The following is a 23883-nucleotide window of genomic DNA, read 5'->3' as shown; positions in this document are numbered from 1 at the left end:
CAGAATGAACTAATATGAAAATCTTATCATGATATATTTGGACTTACTTTCTGTGCTCTTCACTTATCTTAACATAAGTTCCAATCTCCTTAAATTGTACCAGTCTGACACTGCTGATTCAGTGTCACCATAGCCTTATCTGTTCTCATCCTCTTACAGTCCTTCCTCAAGCTTTGAGTTTATCACCCTAAGCTTTTAATTCTATGTAAGTGCTATTCTGTTTCTCTCTCTCCATACCTTTGCATATATTTTTTCTAGCTATTTCTTATTTTCCTCTTTTCCTAACTCAATTATTTTTTAGATCTCCACTCTCTTTTCCAGAAAGTCTTTTTTATAACTGCTACTTCTTTCCTCTTCTACTTGCCCACTCTCAGTATTCCTTCTATATAGTTCTATTGTATTTATTTCCTTATCAAGTACTTATTATACTTTATTTAAATTAACTTATTTAGTAAACTGTGAACTCTGATCATGGGAATCATGAAGAGACAGAATGAATAAATGATTTATGTGAAAAGCTGTTTCAGTCAGCTTTATTTTGCTGCTGTGACCAAAACACCCAACAAGAACAATTTTAGAGGAGGAAAGGTTTATTTGTCACTCACAGTTTCAGAGGTCTCAGTCCTTAGACAGCTTACTCCATTGCTTTGTGCCCAAAGTGAGCAGAGCATCATGGCAGAAGAGCCTGGTGGAGGAAGGTGGCTCAGTTCATGCTCACAGGAAAACAGACTTCTCTCACCAAGGATAAAATATATACCCCAAAAGCATGCCTCAGTGACCCACCTACTCCAGCATGTCCTTCCTGCCTATACTTACCATCCACTTAATCCCTCCCGGGATTAATGCACTAATTAAGGCTTTCATAACCCAATCATGTCACCTCTAAACTTTCTTGCACTGTCTCTCATGAACTTCTGAGGGACAACTTATATCTATACCATAACACTTGCTAATGACAATTAATTTATAGTTGTAAAACAAGTGATCATGGAATATATTGCACAATTAATTAAGAAAGAATTGTGAAAGACGCACAACAGAAATAAAACTTGAAGTTATGGAAACTACTTACTGCCTTAAACATAAAGTGATGTTTGTTACCATACTTTTAATACTTTAGTCAAAAATTTACAACCATATTTTTGTGGAATAACATATTTTGTGGAATAACAATTTCTGTTTTTTCATCTTTTATATATATATATTATTTTGAATTTTAACTAATTATGTTTAGATTATTCTGATACGAAACACCATTTCCTTCCAGTTTTCTTTTTTTCATACATTCCTCCCAAAAAAGTCGAGTTCTACCTCTGTGCTACATTATACTTGTGGGAGATGGAGGAGAGCCACAAGCTAGGATGACTCCCAGATTTTTGGCCTGGAAATGTTTGGAATTAATAGCATTAGATGAAGTCAGAAAAGGAAAAAACTGAGCAAATATCAAATTCAGCTTAAACATAATGAGTTTTAGGTACCAGTAGAAAACCCAAGTCATTCACCTAAACAGCTGGATATTTGGTATGAAATTTAGGCTAGAGGGACTGGAAATGTGACTCAGTGTTCAGAATACTTCACTAGCACGTATGGGGCCCTGGGTTTAATTCCTACCACAGTAAAATGAAGGAAGGAGTCAGAGAGGAAGACAAGGAAAGAAACTTAAGATTGATAAAAAGATTTAGGATTTCTCAACATTATTTAGCTGTTTTATATGATGAACATTTTAATGATGTCATGGGTCTATATCAAAATACTCAGGCTTATTCTTGAGGATCCCTGGATAGAACTTTAAGGAATCTCTTAATTCTTCGAAATTACATGCAAATTTATATATAACTTTATATTTTAAGTATAATTTGCATCTGATTCTGAGCAGTCTAAGACTTTTTATCTTTAAGAAAAGGATGAATAACATTTATCTTTCATGGTTGTTATGAGAATTAAGTAAATCAATGTATGAGAAGTATATTGAAGTTTTTAGCATATAGTTAGTGTTCAATAAAATGAGCTATTTTCAATTTTTAACAGGATATCAAGTACCCCAGAACTGATAACTGTAGTCCACAGTGAAGAAAGGAAGACAAAGCTTTAAGGTTCCCCTTTCCCAATATTAGGGTTAGGTACTTCTTTCACAGGCCCAAAGAACTAGCAACCACTTCTGATAACTTCACAATCCTCACTACCAGAACCAGGCGAAATAAGTCACAGACTAGAGACAGCATGAGTACAGTGTTCATGACAAAAAGTGAGGCAAGTAAGGGACTACAACTCCAAGGGCATCAACCATAATATTGAGGGTGCTTAAAAGCAGCAGTGGCTGGCATTCTTGTTTCCTGACTGCTTGTTTGCTAAACTCCAGAACCTGTAAGCCTGTCAAAGTTAATTATGCAGAATAAAAGAGTTATTGGGGAAGACTGCCCATATCTCCTAGGATTTGTTGATATTCTGAAACATTAAGACTGTTTTCTCTTTCTTTCTTTCTTCCTTTTTAAAAATATTTTTAGTTGTACATGGACACAGTACCTTTATTTTGTTTATTTAGTATTTTTTGTGGTGCTGGAGATCAAACACAGTGACTCACATGTGCTAGGCAAGCACTCTCACTGAGCCACAACCCAGCCCCTGTTTCTTCTTTCTAATATTGAAAAAAAGAGGGCTGCCTGCTGGAATAGATTGTAATAATGATAGTGTTAGCTAACATTTCCAAAGAAGAGTTTGCGTATAAATTACCAACCAGTCCAACCTTCCCAAAATACTAGATTCTATTTCTTTGAGGGGTTCTTCAGTAACAAATGGGGCCAGTATGAAGCAGTACCACTCATGAAAACACTGCTTTACCACCTACATGGAAACCACCATCACTTCTTAGGCTTCCAATAGCCAACATAATTGGACCAAGTCAGAGTGAGGTTAGGGGACATTTCCCATTTTTTGCAAGACGAGCAATTATACATAGCTTATTCCTTCTTTTTCTCTAGTTTCTCAATAACAGGAGCTAGGGCTTGGAGAGAGCACTTGGGGAAAGAGCTACTTCAGATCTCCTTCGTTACCCACCTTGCTCTTCAGCCTTGAGTCTACACTGAAGGAGGAAGAAAGCTTTGCATTGAATTTTGAAGTTTTAAATTTGATTTTTCCAACTTTTAGTTTTCTTTCATCAAATGTGGTCTTCTTTCAGTTTTCAGAAAGCCATGATTTATCCTTAAACCCACCCGCCTTTACCAATGCAAGTCTTTCCTCATCCTAAAAATTCTATTGAATTTAATTTCAAAGTATTTTTGTATTTGTATTACTTTCTTGCTTATCTGGCTTACTGCTTTTTTATTATATTCAATTACCTGAAAACTTCAAGGAGTTGTTCTGTTTCTTCTAGTTATGAAACTTTTTGACATAAAGTTGTTTGTTCATAATACCTATTTTAATATTTTTAATGTCTGTGAGATCTTTGGTAAAAAAAAAAAAGACTCCCATTTCATTGCCAATACTGATTATTTGTTGCCTATTTCTTTTATCTAGGTCAATCTAGTCAAAGGTATATCAAGTTTATTGATCTTTTCATGAAACTAATTTTTTGTGTCTTTGGTTTTATATCTCCTTGTTATTAGCCCAGTTTTTCTTCTCACTGATTTTTCTTAATTACTTTCATCATTAACATTATCTAAATTTTATATGAGCTTATTTGTCTGGCTTTTTATTTTTCCATTTATTTATTTAGTGGTTCTGGGGATTAACCCAGAATCTTATGTATGCTAGGCAAACACCCCTCCTCTGAGCTACATCCCTAGCCCCTTGTCTAACTTTTTTAAATGAAAGCTTAGATAATAGATTTAAATTGTTTTATTTTCTTCTAAGATACACTTTAGCTAATCCCACTTTTCATATATTTTATTTCTATAATCATTTAATTTAAAATATCTTTTAATTTCCCTTTTCATATAAGTTTGAGCCACAGTTAATTAAAAATGTGTGCTTCGATTTCCAGATATTTGGAGTTTTTCTAAATATTTTATTGTTGGGCTGGGGTTGAGTGCTTGCCTAACACAGATGCTACACTGGGTTCAATCCCCAGCACCTATAATATCTTTTGAGACCTGTGTTTTGAATTAGCATATGGTCTATCTTAGTACACATCGCAGATGCACTACAAAGGAATATATATACATTCTGCATCTATATGTTGTATTTAATTATTTAAGGTAATTGCTGTAGTAATTTGTACTTCCTACTTCTTTAATGATTTTTCTCTCTAATTGTACTGCCAATTATTAAGAACAGTATAATAAAATCTCCAAATATATTTTTTTTAATTCCTATAATTTCTGTTTTTCTGTTGATATTCTCTTTTCTTCACTTAATGATACCATATTTTCCTTTTATGCTTTGGACGTATAATAGTTTCCGTGAAGTATTTTTTTTTGGTCATTTCAACTCGTAAGTTCGTTTGGAGTTGGTTTCTACAGACTATTTTTCCTTAGGAGGTCATATCCAGTAATTTTGTGTTGAAAATTAGAACATTGCAAATAATGCATAGTTGGTAGTGACTTCCAATCTATTGTGTTTTTCTGAGGATTTCTGTTTTGATCCTTTTTCTGCTTGTTTAATAATTAACTTGCCTAGACTTAAATGATTAACTTCAGTATGCTACGGAGCAGATGACATCTATTCAGTATATTATATAGCAGATAACATCTCTGCCCAGTTTTTCCAGCTTTTAAGAGTTTGTCCTTTTGATCTGGTAACATAGGGTTCCCCCATGCACTCGCTTAGTTTAGTAGACAGCTAAATATTTGAACAGAATTCACATTTAGATTTCGAAGACTATTTTTTTCTCTGATTTTTCAGCAGTGAATTCTGTCTTCTGACAACTCAAGGCAATACAGCTTTACAGTCCAAGCTGATCTCAGACTGGGGGAACATGTGCCTTCAGAGAAGTTACAGACATGCCAATTTTATGTGATAGACTTATATCTTTTGTATTTGTCCTGTGTTCCTTTTTCTTCCTATTGTTTCTTCCTCTCACTCATGCTTAATTTAGTGTTCAGTCAGGGATTTGAGCATGGTTGATAATCACATTTTTGTGTCTGTCCTTGAGCTTTCTTACTTTAGGATTTTTCCCTGAGCTTTCCAGCTGTTTGGACAAATCTAAACTCTATCCTATGGCCAGAACCAAGGGAAATTAGGAACATCCTGTCAAAAAGCCACAAGCTTAAAAGTTCTTGCATGTCAGGATCACTGTCTTTCAAAACAAAATTCTACTGTGGTTTGGTACCTGCTTCTCAGCGGCTTCTAATGACTATTTTTAATGGAATTTTGTCCAGGGTTTATAATTACAGTTGTAGGTGATTTTGTACAATGACCTCTTCTGTCATTACCACAAATTCCAATCTCTTTAGAAATGTTTTCATAATGTAAGTTTAACATATATTAGTGATATCTAGTCTATTATGGGAATTCAATTAATTAATATTTGTTGAAAAAGTTAATAATGACTATTCTCATTTAAGACAGTGCAATAAATTTGCCTGCATTTCTTGTCTTAGTATTGTGTTCAATTATTAAAGGAAAGAAAGCTGACATAAAAGTGTAGGCATGTTGTTTATCAACAATATTAAGAGAATAAAGATATACTGAATCTATTTTCATTTTAGAATGAAATCTGAAAAATATAACACAGTTTTGTCCAAAAAACTTCCTGAATCATCATTTAATTCTTAAAAATTCATAAATAAGGAAGGAAAAGTAAGTAACAAAAAGCAAAAGGACAGTTTACTGGGAAAGCATTTAGTGCAAATTTAAGGACTCTGTCAAATTAAAATCTTCAATTTCAAAGTATTTGGATTTTAAATCCAAAACCAGAATGGGAATAATAGTATTTTTCTAAATTTTATAAATATAATCACCAGGATAGGTGTATTAAGTACTTAATTATTGTGACATGAAAGAATTGAAGTAAGTTTACAGACTGACTGGTGGGAAATAATAGCTATTTTAGAGGCAGAGTGCCTGAAAAAATGCACTGTATCTTAGTAAAAGGAAAATATCTCTGCCTTTTTTGATATAATCATACATAATCCACTAAATTTTGTGGCTATGAAAGTGATGTAGTAGTTGAAGAATGATGTTTGAAGTCAAAAAGTCTCTGTTAGAAGTATCTACTTCTCATTGGGTATGTTCACAGGTCTCTTGGTCTGTCTAATTGTCTTCTGTCTTAGGAAGATATAAATTCTTGCCCCATCTCATATACTTGTTTCAAAGAGAAAGCATTGCAGACAAATATAAGAGTTCTTGATGTGTTATAGGATTCTGACAATAATTTTTTTCTTTGTAACAGAGGAGGATAAATATGATGTTTACTCATCGTTGCTCTTCAAGTATTTTCTGGCAGAAGGACTCATCAATGGGCATGTTTTGTTGGTTGCATCTGCTAAAGAAGACCCTGCTAACATTTTACAGGTATAATATATTAATTCAGTATTGCATTTTGGATATTTCATAAAAGATTGATTTTATATGTAAGCAAAATATGTTATGCAAGCAAATTAGTGTTCCTAGACAATTTTTAAACTTAAAATTCATATCAAGATAAACTGTTTAAAACACATTAAGTAAAATTGTTGGACCAGGCACTCAAAAAAGTCATGCTTAATAGTTTTTTTTAAAAAAAAAAATCCAGTTTAAACAACTTACTGAAGGAGAGAAATATCCTGTAATTCTTTTTATCTAATTGTGATTTTCTCATTTTGACATAATCTTATTTCATATTAACTACTACTTCTGAAGCAGATTTTCTCAAAGGTAATCCTTTCTTGAGTGCTTATGAAGTATGACTTAACTGTTGTCCTTAAGAATTTCTTTTAAAAAACTTGAAATTTTAACTTTCATCTTGAAAATATTAGATAAAGGTATAGGAAATCATTGTATGAATTAAAGCAAATAGTGGAACAAAAGATACAATGGTTTCTGTATAATCAGCAAATTATAGGATATTTTTAATATTGTACCATTCTGCTTAGCATAAGCACGTATAAATAAATTCTAAGGCTTCCATTTAGATTATAAACTTTATTCTGTTCTTACCTAATAAAACAAAACCCCAAAATATTAATAGCAATACAATATTATTCAGCACCCCAAAATATGCAATATCTGGCACCCAGTTAAAACTTAATTGGGAGCTGGGATGGTGACTCATTGGCAGAGCATTTGCCTAGCATGTGTGAGGCACTGGGTTCAATTCTCAGTACCTCATATAAATAAATAAAGGTCCATTGACAACTAAAAAATTTTTTTAATTTAATAGGCATGCAAAGAATCAAGAGAATATGCAACTTATAATAAGGATAAAAGTCAACTTACAAAAGAAATGGCACAGATGATAGGATTATAAATAAGAATATAAGTTCTTATGACTGTATTCTAAATATTCAGTAATCTAGATAAATAATTTAGCATGGAATATATAAAAATAAGTACAAGTTGACCTTTTAGAGGTGAAGGCTATAATGTGTAATGAAAATATATTTGAAAGTATTAAAACCATTTTAGACACTGAAGAAGAAAAGATCAGGGAACCTGAAGACACACCATTTGAAATTATCCTAATAAAACATGGAAAATAGATTGTAAAAAGCAATTATTGTGTCACTGAGCAATAGGATACTTGAAGTGCTTTGATAAGTGATTGGGAGCACTTGAACCTGGAAGAAATAGTACAAAAAAAATTTTTTTGAAGAAATAAGGAATGAAGAATTTCCAAAGACAATGAAACATGTATACCTATAATTCTAATGCATTTGGCAAGCCCCAGGTGTAAAAAGTTCTAGAGAAAACAACATCAAGACAAATCATAATCAAATTGCTTAAAATGAGTATTAAAGAGAAAAGTTTGAAAGTGGCTAGAGGGAAAAAAAAGACATTACATAGACAGAAGAAAATATGAGAATGATGTTAGACTTTGGTTATAAGCAATGCAAGCCAGAAAAGAATGAATAGGAGTCTTTTAAATAATATTTTTAAAGTTCACTAACAGTTCAGAATTTTCCTAGCAAAGGCATCTTTCAAAAACAAAAATTACAAAAGCAAACTAAAGATATTTTTTCAGATGTTAAAATCTGAAAGAATTCATCACCTCAAGCCTATACTTTAAGAATAATTTTTCACATTAAAGCAAAATAATATCAAGGGGATATTTATATTGCAACAAAGAGATCAAGAGCCCTGGAAATAGTCATTATGTGAGTAAATAGAAAACATTTTGTTTCTAATTTTGCAAGTGGACTAGTAGTGGAAGGAGATAATAAAGCAAAATTTAGAAGGTAATGGGTGCATTTCCTATCCTGATCATGTTAATTGTTTCAGAGAGATATATCTAAGATATTACCAAATTACACACTTCAAGTATGGACAATTTATTGTGTATCAGTTATATCTCAATAAAGCTATTTCAAAAAACAAAAGTCAGATTTCAGGATTAATAAAAACGTATGATTCATGTCTCACTATTTTTAAATATTTATGTACCTTGGTTTCCCTTTCATGAAATAAGAATAATACCTGACCTTGTGAAAGTCTTCTAAAATATGCAATCATCCCAATTTTATGATTAACAGATGTGAAATTTGGTTGGGACACAGATTTCTAATCTTGGGAGGAAAAATGTCATCGTACTTCTTTCCCTTTTCTTTGGTTTCCCTGCCAATTCTGATGTGGATAATATTTGTATAATTTATTTAAAAGACTGTGATTACTCTTGTAATTTCTTAAACCTCATCTAACTTGGCTTACTAATAGCTCTTGATGTCATTAATCACTTCTTCCCTGATACACTTCTTCCTTTGTTTACCAGAATACCACAATTGATGTCCTCTTACCTCACTGGCTACTTTTTGTTCAGTCTTCTTTGTTAGTGCCTACTTATCTTCTCAATTTTAGGGTGCAAATGTCCCAGTACTCAGACCTTAGAACTCTTTTTTATTTTCATTATCTTGCTAACACATCCTGTTCAAAAGTTGTCAAGATTATTTGTGTATTGATGATTTTTTTCTTCTTTTTCATTTTTACTTTCAAATTTTTATCTACATAGACTGACCCTGAATTCTGACTGCTTATTGCATATCCAACTGTTAACCGAGTTGTATATCCAGCCACTTACTGTGTATCTTATTTGTGTCTATTGGAGATCTGAAACTTAACTATTTAAAACCAAACTCCTATTTTTCCCAAACCTGTTTCTCTTTTAATCTTTCTTTCTTTCTTTTTTTCAAACTCAGGGCCTCTTCGTTTTCATTTTATTTTCAGACAGGGTCTCAATACATTGCTGAGACTGGCCTAGAACTTGCAATCCTCTTGCCTCAACCTCCACAGTAGCTGGGATTACAGGTGTGTGCCACCATATCCTGCTCAATCTTTTCCCTTTTCAATTAATGGCAACTCAGTTCTTCCATTTGATCAAGCCACAAACCATTGATTCATTCTTAACGCTTTTTCTCAACCAGTTTTCAGGAAATCCAAATAAACCCACTTCTAACCTAAATTATCATTACTTTGAGCCTAATTTATTTATTTTTGGCCTCCCTGCTTCTACTTTTTCTTTTCTTCAATGTCTTTTTAACAAAATATTTAGAGTGATATTCAAATGTAAGTCAGATCATGTTACCTACACTCAGAACTCTCCAGAAGGCAAAGACCCCAGTCTTTATAATGATTTCCAAGATCTTAACTAAAATGCTCTCACCTCCCCATTTAGTACCTGCCTTCACTGCTTAATATCTCTTAACTTTATTCTGTGTATATGAGCTTCCTTGCCTGCTAGGCATGCTTCAAAATTATACTCATTGTATCTGCTGTTGCCTTTACTAAGAACTCTTTTGCTTCTCTCAGATTTTGGTCAAATGTTGCTATCTTAGCAGATCCTAACCTTAACAATGTTGAAATTCCCTAATCCCACTTCCCAGATTTTTTAGTTCTCTTGCCTGCTTTATTTGTCTCCACAGCCCACCATCACCTATACTTTATAATTTACTTATATATTTGTTAACTGCATATTCACCTTGAAGACAGAGCCTTTCCTCTATTTTATTCATTGCTATATTTCTATTGCCTTTTACAATGGGATAGGCAAGTAAATGTTTATTGCATATTATTTCCTTAGTGTAAGAAAATAATAAAATTGCAATATCTTTTTAATAGTAATAGTTAATTTTAATTTAACTTGGTGCCAGGGTATTTTGTCAAACATTATTCAGGTTGTTCCTCTCAGAGTGTTTTTTGGATGAATTCAATATGATCAATTGAGGAAAGATGCTTGCCTCCTTAATATGATTGGTCCTCATCTGATCAGTCAAAGGCCTGAATAAAATATAAGTGCTGATCCTCTCTGAATAGAACAGAATTTTTCTATGTGACTGGCTTTGAACTTGGATATTAGCTATTTCTTGCCTTCTGACTTTACCTGAAACATTAGTTTTTCCTGGATCTTAAGCCTGCCAGCCTTCAGTTTGGATCTACATCTTCATTGTCCCAGCCTTCTGGCCTTTGGACCTCAACTGGAACCATACCATTGATCCCTGGGTGTCTAGCCTGCCAACTAATCACTCTGCAAGTCGTTTCCATAAATTTCATTGAGTCTAGTTTCTTACAGTAAATCTCTGAATATACATATAAAAATGTACACAAATTCTCTATAGAATTCTATTATAATTTTTAATGTCTTGCTCTGGACTAGCATAGATATTTTTTGGTTTGTTTTAGTTGTTAATTTTTCTATGGTTTTCTTGCCCCATTTGATCTTTACTGAGATGTAATTGACAAATAAATATATATATTTAAGATGTAAGATAACAAGTATTCAATATGAAATGATTACAACAGTCAAGTTAACATGCCCATCACCTCACATAGTTACATCTTTAATGTAAGAGAACACTAAATCTTTTTCAGTAAATTTTTAAGTAGACAATATAGTATTATTAACTATAGTCACTATGCTGGACATTAGACCCTAGAACTAACTCATTTTATAACTAAAATTTTTGTACCTTTTAACCATTTTCCTCATTTCTCCCTCTCTTTAACCCCTCATAACACTGTCCTCTACCATAAGTGTTTTGAATTAGGAATGCTTCATCATATCCATTTGCATTGTCTTGTGCACTTAGAATGTGTCATCAAAGCTATATAATTGCTGCCATAAAAACATAATGCTCTTTAGCAGTAGATTTACTTATATAACATTGCAAATCTCATACTGCATTTTAAATTGTATTTTTCTCTTTATGAGTTGCCTAGAACATGTTGTTTCTATTTTAACTTAAAAATTTGCTCTACATGATAATTACATATTTATAAATAATATATTCAATAAAATTAAATCTTAAATTAACCATAAAGTTCAGTGTGTGATCTTCATGAAAACCCTGTCTTCTGCCAAGCAGAAGTGCACATGCCTGTAATCCCAGCTCCTCAGAAGGCTGATGCAGGATGATCACAAGTTTAAGACCAGCCTCTGCAACTTAATGTAGCCCTCAGCAATTTAGCAAGACCCTGTCTCAAAATTTATTTTAAAAAGTGCTGGAGATACAACTCAGTGGTAAAGTGCCCCTGGGTTCAATCCCCAATATCCAAAATAATAATAATAATAATAATAATAATAATAATAATGTATCTCCTTTGATTTTAATGCCCTTATTTCCTTTAGAATAAAATCACATAGATGGCTACTGAAAGTGACCAAAGCTTATGTATACATACATTTTCTTAAATAAAATGATTTAGCAATGTATTTTTAAATATTCATGGCTTGTATTTCATTCAGCTCTGCTCTGAATACATGTCTACTTAATTTAATACAGTCTTCTTGTTCTCATTTTCCTGTGAAAAATTACAAAAGAGATGTTTTACCATACATATTTAATCTGGTCCAGTTAGTATTTATGCATGTTTACAATAGAATGGATTAGAAAGGTATGACTGATAAAAATTTAAATTATTCATATTCTTCATAATACCAGTGCAAAGACATTTCTAGTTTGTTTCTGAGAAGAATAAACAAAGCAATTTTGTTATATAAAATTTGATGTGAAATACTACTAGAAATAAATAGATTTTTCTATATAATATTTACCTAGGCTTTTGATATATCCAACACAATAATGATTGTGCTTAAAATTTCATTTTTATTAAAAGGGTTCAACAATGAGTGACCAAAAACAAGGCATTCACAATGTTTAGAGATATAATGTAGGAAAAAAATGCTATAATTGCTTAGTTTTAATCTTATGATATATAATTGGAGATTTGTAGAACCTATAACCAAGGCAAATATTTCTGGTACAAGAAAAGGGGAAAGACAATCTTAGAGACCATAATTATCTTAAAATTCTGTATAACTAAAAGACAAGTAAAGGATAAAAAGCCCCATCAGCTGCCTACGATACATTATATAACCACCCAGCAATTTATCCATCATCCTTTGAAAACATATTCATGCCTATTGTAGTCAAAGCTTCTTAAGGAAGTCAGTATCAAGATGTAACACTGAAAAATTACATCCCTTAGAAAATCCTATAGAACAATATACATGATGTTGTTAAAGCTTTTAAGAACACATATAAGTATTTTTCAGTTAACTTTTTTATCCAAAGAAATTTTTCCGATCATCTCAGATGTAGTGATGTGTATTCTCTAAGAAAACTTTCTATGAATGTTTTCTAAAATAGTAAAAAATTACATTTTATGTTAAAATATTTAAATACTTCCCAGTAGAGTGATTTTGTATGGAATAAAAATGACATACATATATGTACAAACATTTGTTTAGAACTTGAAAATGGTAAGATTTTATGTTATAATTTTAATAGTATGTGTTAATATTTATAAATTAGAAAAGCAAAATAATTTTCAGAAACAAATTTAAATGTTATTTCATAATTTACCAAGATTGGTTGTCAAACTAAATTTAAATATTTTTTTGTAATGACATGCCAGATAGGTAATAGTCATGAAGAAAGAAATACCTGTCTTGAGGAAAAGATGAATTCTTGACTTGTAGTAATTTCTTAGTTATTTGTTGTATGCAATATGTTCTGTTCAACTTTAGCCACAATTAAAGCAGGAGGCTTCGATGTCTTAAAAAAGCTTGAATATTATTATTTGTTGTTTGTTTTTTGCAGAGCCATGCATTTATTTCAATGTTTTACACAGGTATACATATTAATATTTATATACGCTTATAACAAAATAAGTACACATTGATGTTTATGTATCAATCAACAAAAGACAGGAATTTAGGGAGAAGGGAGCACAGGAGGAATAGTCTAAATAGGGCAGTGGGTTAGAGGGAAGGGAGAGGCCATGGGAATATAAATGATGGTGGAATGTGGTGATCATTATTATCCAAAGTACGTGTATGAAGACATGAATTGGTGTGAATATACTTTGTATACAACTAGAGATATGAAAAATTGTGCTCGGTATGTATAATAAGTGTAATGCATTCCACTGTCATATATAAATTAAAAATTTAAAAAGGAATTTTTGCATACAGAAAAGTTGCCTAAATCATACAGCAAAAATGCCATACTCTATATGAGGATATTTATCATTGAGAAGGGGAACTTAACTAAGATATTATATTCATATATGAATACACCACCAGTGAAACTCCACATCATATACAACCATAAGAATGAGATCTTAACTAGAATAAGTTATACTTATTATGTATGTATAATATGTCAAAATATACTCTACTGTCATGTATATCTAGAAAAAAACAAATTCAAAAAGAAGAAAATCCTTGATCAGATTCTTTAACAAGTTATTATTGAGTGGAAGCTGGAAAAATGTGGGTACTTTTTTAAATCTCACATAGGAAGTATTTGGTGACCTTCATTTAGGTGAAGACTTTTATTTTGTATTTCAATATTTTTAAGTACTTTTTGGTTTGAATATTACTCATTTTCTTTCAACAATTTGGAAGCACTGAATAATTTCTGCATCATCTGTATGTTTTTTTAAATATTTATTTTTTAGTTGGACATAATAGTTTTATTTTGTTTATTTTTATGTGGTGCTGAGGCTTGAACCCAGGGCCTCGGCCACGCTAAGCAAGCACTCTACCCGTGGGCCACAACCCTAGCCCTCATCTGTATATTTGGAATCACTTCAGTATAAACCAAGGTCAAAAGAAAGCATCTGTTTAAGAAATTAAATGACAAACTAGTTAAATTGAAGAAATTAAATGACAAACTAGTGAGACCTCTCATGTTTAATATATAGAAAATATTTCATAATTAAAATGAATACTCATTTCATAATAACCCATAAATCACAGAATGAGTATCAGTTCATTAAAAATAAGCCATATCATGTTTGGTGAATTAACATAGCAACAGCCTATTTTGTAATGAAAAGATACAGTGATATGTAAACATTTAACTAACATCTTTGAAATTCTTTGTCATTAAGTTTAAGATGTGCAAGTAAAAATCATAATATCTTAATAATTTGAAAACATTATTTTATATTCAGAAATACCATACTTATACCCAAATATTGAGTTGATTTGCTAAGATCTGATTCATAGTATCTTATTTTTTTGCTTTATTTGATTGAGCTTAACAGAGATCAAAGATATGAGTTGATTTAGAATTACATGAAACAGTACTATTTGAAAAACAATGTGATGTTTGAATTATTAGGTTTTCTTCTGTCAATTTAACATTTAAAAGTCTGCATTTGCCATTCACCTATTATTCACTGATCATAGGACAAAAAATAAAAGACTGAATTCAGTAAGTTGTCTGTCATCTGCTTTTACTATGTTGCAGTACAGTCTGGTCTTTCTGAATGAACAGAAAGAATACAAAATTATCTTGGATCCAACCCTATTTTCCTAGTTCTGACCAAAAGTGAGACAGCTGTAAGAATGAAGTTAAAGAAACAACCTTTGATTGCCCACATTTTTATTTTACTTATCTCCAAAATTATAATGTTATAATGATTCAGAACAAAAGCAACATGTTATAAATAATTAAAAATTCTTTTCTGACCCTTGTATCATTCTATTTTGCAAGCTTTATAATAATAAATTATAAATAATATTTTGCACTCATCTGTATTTCTCCTAGACTATATAATATTTATTGGTATTTCCTTAACACTACTTTAACACTGTGTATCTTTTGTGGTATAAATATGATTATAAGAATAGACTTTGAATGCAGAATATTTTCCCTTCGTTATTAACTTTTTATTTGTTCAAAAAATTATGAGGCTGGCTGTACACTTTTTATTACTTACTACTCTGAAATGTTATTTGAGCCAGAAATTTGCTGTTTGACCCCAGGGTTTCACTCTTTTTTACCCCCCAGCTACTGTGAGAGCTTATTTAAATTCTAAGTCCTCCCCTGGCAGCCACAGTTAGAGCTTTTTTGGCAAACTGAAAAGACTAACACATATACACACACATGCAAAAGCTTAGTACTGCTTCCAGTGACCTACATTTGTAGCCAGCTTTTAAAGATGGCATGTGCCTGATTTTCCAGTAATGAAATGAAAAGTAAGATATAAATAAAATATAATATAGAATAAAACCTGCTCTCCTACTCTTCTTTCACTAACAGATGAGAAGCATTGCCGCTGTAACAATAAAATAAAAACATAGTTGGCATTGATATTTTTTCGTCATTTATTTTCTTCCCACTATTTTTATTGATGCATTTAAGTTACACATACTGATGACAGTTGTTATATATTCATACATACTGACATTGATAACTTCTGCATCAGTCAACAAAAGAATTTTGTATGCAGATAAGTTGCTGAAGTCAAATAGCAAAAATGCCACACCCTGTGATAAGGTGTTTATCATCAAGAAAGTGAACTTTATTTGCAATCTGAGCTTAGATTTTAATTTATGTGTTACTTCTTAATTGACTGAAAGACCTTGTATAAGTCATACAACCTTTTGCATTCAGATAGAGATAATAGTTATCCTGGCTACTGAGTTCTAAATGAAAATTGAAATATATGAGGTTTGCTTTCTAAACCTTACAGCACTTAAATTTACTTTAAAAAATTGAACTCATAAAAAAAGAATTGTTATGAATTCTATTATATCGTTATTATTAGGCTCAAAAAGAAATGCTAAAATCTTGGAACTATTATACAGCACTTTATCATTCTTGAAAAGAAGCTACGCAAAGTCAGAATTGTTGAGATGTTAAAAATACTTCTCATTTTCTAAATGATTTTAATTTTTTCAGAAGAAAAAGTATTCAGCCTCTTTGAAAGGACTAAATAACTTCAAATTTTGAAAATTTGAGCAATTAAAACTAAAAGAAAATCTTTTTTGTCAGCTCTCCAAGTTAACATGGATCCCACTTACTAAAAATCACGAAGGGTACCATGAAAGGAGACAAGCAGCACCACCTCATCAAGGGTTATAGATTAAAGAAAAGACTGTGAAGATTTATTACGTACAAAGGATAACTTTACAACGTTAAAAAACTCTAAAGAAGATAGGGCGCTGTCTCCAATTAATGTGGGGTGATTCCTTCATGAAGTGGCCAGTGTTTCTCTCCTGAAATTTTAAGTTTTGTTAATCCAGAACTGAGAGACCCGGTTATAGAAATTGATCTTAGTTCCTCACATCCTTCTTTTCAAATTACAGTATGTTCATGAAATTAGCGGCTTTTGAAATATGCTTATCATTTGAATACTCATTTTATGGTTTCACTGTGTATCCAAAACATCTGCACTAAATTTCCAAAACAAGATGGATATTTTTAAACTTATGAGTTAATTTAGAAGTAGAGGATAGATTTTAGATAATAAGATGAAGCTTTATCTCCTAGAAGAGGTTGTAAATAACATCTAGGCTGCTAAAGAATTAAAGCCTGTTTTATGTCTTTACCTGATTGCCTATACTTTTCAGTGACCAGAAAAACAATCAGTTTTGTTCTATTAACAACAAATGTTCCACAGAAAAATTTTCACTTTTAATAAAAGCAAACTGATATGGGATCCCATGTGGTGCTTCAAGGAGTTTTGTTTGTAACAATTTCCATTCTGGAAAAGTAAAAAAAAAAAAAAAAAGACTTGAAACAAATAAAACCAGTTCCATGTTTTCCTGAGCTAAATGAATATAATGACACATTTCACTCCCTAATTAGCATTTTTGATAGATTTCCTTGAAACTTTAGTACACTCTTTTCCAAATCTTATAAAAAAATTTTTTACCATTACTTAAATAAGAATGATAAGTTCATTGTCACTATCTTAACTCTTTTTAAAATAACTACATTTGTAAATGTTTTAGTTATGTTCAGTTTTTAGGAATTATTTAGTTCACAAATTTAACAGAGATGTTTAATATGGAAGTTTTATACAGATCATTTGCACACACAAGAATCCTGCTATAATTTAAATGATTTTCTTATAACCTGTGTGCTCAATATGCATTATCAATTATCTTATTTTCTTAAAAGCAGATTAATTTACACTCATATAGTCAACATTTACTAAAGGGAATTATTACACATAGTTTCACTAAATAAATCTGCAAATACCAGATGATCTGCAAATACCTTTCCGGTTAGTACACTTTTTAAAACATTTCATAAAATGTATTTTAATCATGATTTTTTCCCATTACATATAATTACATTGTAGATACACACATGTATATACAGGCTACATATATTTGTGTCTGTCAATATTCATATGCATATGTATATATAATATATAAATAACTCACAGTGTTCCACATGTTTTTAATAATGGTAGTCACCTAGTTAGTAATTCTCTTCACCTTAGCTATGAAACTATTTATAGGGACTTTATATTATTCCTCTAGTTTGAGCTGTATTATTTTGCAGTATACCCACAGCCTGATTAAACATTGAAAGTGTTTAATATGTGAACTTTATTTTATAAAGGAACCTGCCAAAGGAAAGCTCTAGTATTTATGATTGGAAATATTGGATCCAGGCATATTGGCACACATCTCTAATCCCAGTGACTTGAACACTGAAGCAGGAGGATCACAGATTCGAGGCCAGCCCCAGCAACTTAGTGAGGCCCTGGGCAATTTAATGAGACCCTGTCTCAAAATAAAAAGATAAAACAGGATGAGGGGCTGGGGTTGTAGCTCAGTAGTAGAGCACTTGCCTAGCATGTGTGAGGCCCTGGGTTCGATCCTCAGCACCACGTAAAGGTAAATAAATTAAATAAAAGTATTGTATCCATCTATAACTATAAAAAATTTTTTTCTTAAATAAACAAATAAATAAAACAGGCTGAGGATGTGGCTCAGTGGTTAAGTGCTCCTGGGTTCAGTCCCTAGTACTACCCTCACTCCCCCAAAAAGAAGAAAAAAACATAAAAAGAAAGAAATATTAATAGATATCAACAGTTTCTCTCTTTTTTATATAAAAGCATGGTATCTTATAAGCATTTTATTATAAGCTTTCTTCTTTTTTAAAATTTATTTTTATTTATATATGACAGCGGAATGCATTATAATTCTTATTACACATATAGAGCACAATTTTTCATACCTCTGGTTGTATACAAAGTGTTTTTAATAATTCAAGTCTTTGAACATGTACTTTGGATAATAATGACCATCACATTCCACCATCATTTCTAATCCCATGTCCCTTCCCTTTCCTTCCAATCCTTCTGCCCTATCTAGAGTTTGTCTATTCCTCCCATGCTCCCTCTCCCTATCCCACTATGAATCAGCCTCCTTTATCAGAGAAAACATTCAGCATTTGGTTTTTTGGGATTGGCTAATTTTGTTTGGCATTATCTTCTCTGACTCCATCCATTTACCTGCAAATGCCATGATTTTATTCTCTTTTATTGCTGGGTAATATTCTATTGTATATATATGCCACCATTTTTTTAGCCATTCATCTATTTAAGGGCATCTACGTTGGTTCCACTGTTTAGCTATTGTGAATTGTGCTGCTATAAACATTGATGTGGCTGTGTCCCTGTGGTACTCTGTTTTTAAGTCAAATGGTGATTCCATTCCCAATTTTCCAAGAAATCTCCATACTGCTTTCCATATTGGTTGCACCAATTTGCAGTCCCACCAGCAATGTATGAGTGTGCTTTTTTCCCCACATCCTTCCCAACACTTATTATTGTTTGAATTCATAAAAGCTGCTATTCTGATTCTTCTTAAGGAATTTATTTGAAGAAGATCTTTTAAAACAATATGTAATACAGATTTTATATTATCTATCTATATATATAAGAAAATTAACATAATTAATATAAACTACCTGAAAGTTGTTTTTAAACCTTGATATTTTTAATTTTTATATATGTAAGAAAATAACATGGACGCCAATAATATCAGAATGCCAACAAATGTAGTGCAAATTCCCTTCAACCTTCTTTTAAGCCAATGCCATTCATGTCCCTATATTAAAATCATGTGCCTTAATCAAGTCTTGCTATTTATAGTAGTATAGTATTTATAGTTGCTAGGCCCAGATAAGGAATATAAATCCATCTCTCTGCTTCATTTTCCCAACCTTACTGCCAGATTTGAAAAGAACTCCGTAATATTTTTAATGAGAATAAAGTGATTTGAGATCTTTCTGGGATTGGTATTTTTAAGAATGTAACTTTTAGAATGTAATTTTTTTTTAGTGGTCATCTCAGTCATATAAAATGATGGGTTTCATTGTGGCATATTCATACATAAAAAACATTTGATCAATGAAATATTTTTAAATAATTAGATTATGATGCATGTTTAAATGAAGATACCATTTTCTTTCTTATTTAGCATAATTCTTCCTCTTAATTTCTGCATACTTTATGCAAACTTCCGTTTTCCTATTCTTCATGTTATCTTCCTACTTTCCTCTACCTCAATGAAGAAAAAAAAAAGAAGGATTATCCAATTTTCTTAACACAGTATTTATTTACATGTTACAGAGAAATGTGAATAGGAATCAATTTTTAAAAAATCAAGAACAACATTTTTATGACTGGATTCTTTTTCTAATTTTAGACTAATGTAATTGATGTAGTTATCACATAAAAAGCATCCTTTTGTCAATAGCTTAGGAGTTTTATTTAAACAATTTTGTGTGCCAAGTGATAGTGTTTTTCACTTTTTTTTATAATAGCAGTAATTTGACACATTTTTGTTTAAGAAGAAAATTAAGATGTTTTATGATCTATATTGAATTTAGTTTGAATTATGCATGGAAATTAACTTCTTTATGGAAATAAGTTAATTTGATAATTAGTAATCTTAAAATCTGTGAGTTTAAAAATCTTTTTTTATGCAACATCAACTCAACCTCAGACCTTTTGACTTTGTGCAATTGTATGACATTTTTCTGAATGCTCTTAACAACAACTAAAATCATCACTCCTTTGTATTTTTAAATATTTTTAATGAAAATAATGTAGAAAATAAACCTTTTACATGTGGATACTCAGACATCTAGAACAGTTATATATTTAAATCATGGTAATTAATATCATTGGATTTTTTCTTGTTTCCAACATTAACAAAATAAAAGTTGCCAAAAACAAACCTCCAAAATCAACAAAGTAATATACTTACTGATACAAAATAATATACTTACTGATACATGGATAATTCTTAAGTAGTATTAATTATACAGTTACCAAAACCTGCAAGGATCAAAAGATTTTATTTTTAAGAAGGATTTCTCATGCTGCATGGATTATGTTGCTACATAATAGCTCAGTAGTACTTCTGCTGAATTGTAAAATAGCTTAGAGAGGAGTATGATGCCCATAGTTGGTGTAATGCATTGGTAATTAAGAGGGTGTGAGGTTAAGCTTCATTAACTGCTGAGGGATTGTATCTTGGGTTTTATTATGCCCTAGAGAACATAAAAAGTGAGAAGGGTCAAACTGTTGGAATCAGATTTTGCTTGTGCATCTGCCAAAACAAAGACCACAAAATAATATAGCAGTAAGCACAGAAAGACCTGAATTGAAAATAAAAGAAATACATTTACAGCATGTTATAGATAAAGAGAAATGTTTCTGGTGAAAAAATAAATACACTTTCATGCTGGAGTATATTCTGACATTGGCAGGTTTAGTAGTTTGGTTTCATATAGTTGTTTTTATTTTTATCTTTTGTAATTAGAAAAGCTGTTGTTTTGTCCCAGAGCGATGCCATTTTCTTTATTCATATTATTTTTCTAACCTTTTTCACTTGATTAAGAGAGATTTTATTCTTTCCATCCTATCTTCTGTATGGAACTTATGAAATGAAATCTGCTTTAAATTTTTATTTATTCCTAGTTACTAATAGAAGAGCTAAAAGCACTTTTCTGCAAAAGAGAACCAAAATTTTAAAACTCTTATTTAGGAAAGGAGGCTACAACAGTCATATTATAGTTTTGTTTGCCCTCTGGGTTAGAAATCAAAGGCTGGGATTTTCTGAAGTGTGAGAGTCAATCCTTATATGTGATTGACAGCTGTAATTGTTGAACATTGTTCTTAGCATTCTGTTATAATAGCGATTTTTAATCAAAATAACTGTTTCATTTGATTAGAAACAGATTGTAACAATGATATAAAATGACACCAGTGATCATCTCTGATAGAGGCAATGAGTAAACAGTAAGCACAATAGATAATATTGGCATACTTCAAAAGTTTCAGTGTTTCCAAATATGATAACTTATTGCATATAAACTCTTACATAGTAAACCTTTGAATACTATAAAACAAAAGTACCTCAATAATTCTTCTCGTCCCCTCAAGGTATCATTTCTGTTGTTTTCACTTGAGTTATAAATATTAATATTGAAACCATTAAAATCAAATTTCCAAATAATGCATTTTCTTTTTCAGAGATGCAGGATGACCTAATACTGAAATGTTAAAATCCAGTTTCTAGTATAGGTCTCCACTTTCAAGATTTTAAAACCACATTACTGATTAATTTTCCCCCACTGATATGGATCAAACTCAGAGCCTCATGTGTCCTAAGGAAGTACTCTACCAATAAGATGGCATTTTCAGCCTGTTACTGATAATTCTTAATTTATATAGACCAAATTTTAGGTATTTTTCTTTTGGACTAAAGGATGATAAAAATACTGAAGAGTAACCAGATGTGCACATGGATTATAGATGTATATTTCTAGAATGATAACATTTAGGCATACCATATGAGAAAGAAATTTTGTTATATATTGATGTAGTGCATAGAAACAGAAATGTTAGGGGAATTCGGCTCACTTACCAAAGAAATGCCATATTTTATAAGACCTGAGATGCTTATAAGATACCATGCTTTTATATACATCATTATTTTTTGTGCCATTAAGAGGGAAAAAAATACTAAATAAACTAGGACAAAGTGTTGCTTTTCACTTACAGTTTTTTAAAATTCTTGTTGAAAGTTTTCTTAGACTTCTTTACATTCATAATACTATTGTTTTGCATCACTTTCTGACTGTTACTGACATCCATTCTTGGATCTTTACACTTGCACTTTTTGCATACTTTTCTCTGTATCATCAAGAGCACTGGCAAAGCAGTACTTCTTAAATGTGCTGCAACATTGTACCCAGGTTTTGTTCCAAAACATTAACATCTATCCTATAAGTATTGTTGCAGATGCTTTCTTGATTTTCTCAGGAAGTGTATCAGTGGGAAATTTTTTAAGGGTCATTGTTCATATTCTTCTTTAGTTGACCCTTTCATGGACTGTTGGTTGAAAACATTGAAGAATTACATTTGGCTGTTTGCACACCAAGAGTAACAAACAAGTTTTTACATATGCGGACAATGATAACTTAGTATCTTCTACTTGACTAATGATTATTACATATTATCATTTGTAAAATGGATCCTGACTTCAGAGATGGCAACATGTGAAGAAAAAAAAAATCGGCCATAGAATCAATGAAATACAGTGAATATATGCCTCATTTTTTAACCTGAATTTTTGTGTATTTTAATTACCCACTCTCAAATATCTGTCACCATTTTATATATGTGTGTGTGTGTGTGTGTGTGTGTGTAATATTATTGTATTACAAGGAGCTACAGTTATTTTTACACTTTCTCCTCTTTAATGGGCTCCTCCTTTATGCTAAGTCATATCTTCGAATAATTTTAGAAGTTGTAAGTAGGTAAACTTTTGAAATACCATATGCCTTTAAAATGCCTGCATTTTGTGCTTGTTCAGTATCAGCATTCCTCAATCTTTGAAAACATTGTTCCAGTGTCTTAAAATCCAGTATTGCTGAGATATTATCTAATCTACATTCTTTTTTATTTGTAGTTAGTATATTTTTCTTCTCTCAAGCTTTTAGGGTCCTACCTTTATCCCTGGAGTTATGAAATGGCATGACAGTGTGTGTTTATGATCTGTTTTTCTTTCATCCTTATTATATTTCTTCAATTTGGAAAACTGTATCATTAGTTCAATAATTATTTTTTCTAATTGTTCCTTTTGCTTCTTAAAATTAAATTTTAATTACATAAGAAATTCGTAAATAGTGTACATTCTCTTTTCTGTAATTTATGTCATAAATGAGGTTCAATGGACAAGCTTCAAATTCCATTTACCTTCCTCTCTCACCTTCAAAGGAATTAACTTCTATGAAGATGTGTGTGTTTTATCCCCCCAAAAAGAATCATATGCATATATGTAATAAACCATTTTTATTTCATGCATGTGATATTTCTCAGCATCATTTATGTATAATTTTATGAGTTTTGATATCCCTTCAGAATGGTACTCCTTTTCTCTCAGTCTCCTCCTACCACGACTTGACTTATGGCAACCTTTAATCAGCTTACATCTCAGTAGTCTGCCTTTCTATAATTTCACATATTTCATATATATATAAATAT

General features: G+C 31.2%; 1 protein-coding gene across 4 annotated transcripts in view; it reads left to right on the top strand.

Moving 5' to 3' along the window:
• Elp4 (elongator acetyltransferase complex subunit 4) overlaps positions 1-23883 on the top strand; it is a 231831-nt gene that overhangs the window by 11961 nt on the left and 195987 nt on the right. For all 4 annotated transcript variants that reach the window (XM_078046290.1, XM_005327452.4, XM_078046289.1 and 1 more), the window contains exon 3: positions 6329-6450. In XM_078046290.1, coding sequence (XP_077902416.1) covers positions 6329-6450 — 122 coding nt within the window. The remainder of the gene's footprint in view (positions 1-6328; positions 6451-23883) is intronic.

This window comes from Ictidomys tridecemlineatus, chromosome 4, assembly GCF_052094955.1.
Source record: "Ictidomys tridecemlineatus isolate mIctTri1 chromosome 4, mIctTri1.hap1, whole genome shotgun sequence".
Classification (NCBI taxonomy): domain Eukaryota; kingdom Metazoa; phylum Chordata; class Mammalia; order Rodentia; family Sciuridae; genus Ictidomys; species Ictidomys tridecemlineatus.
The sequence above is the reverse complement of the archived record's forward strand: the minus strand, read 5'-3'. Positions and strand labels throughout refer to the sequence as shown.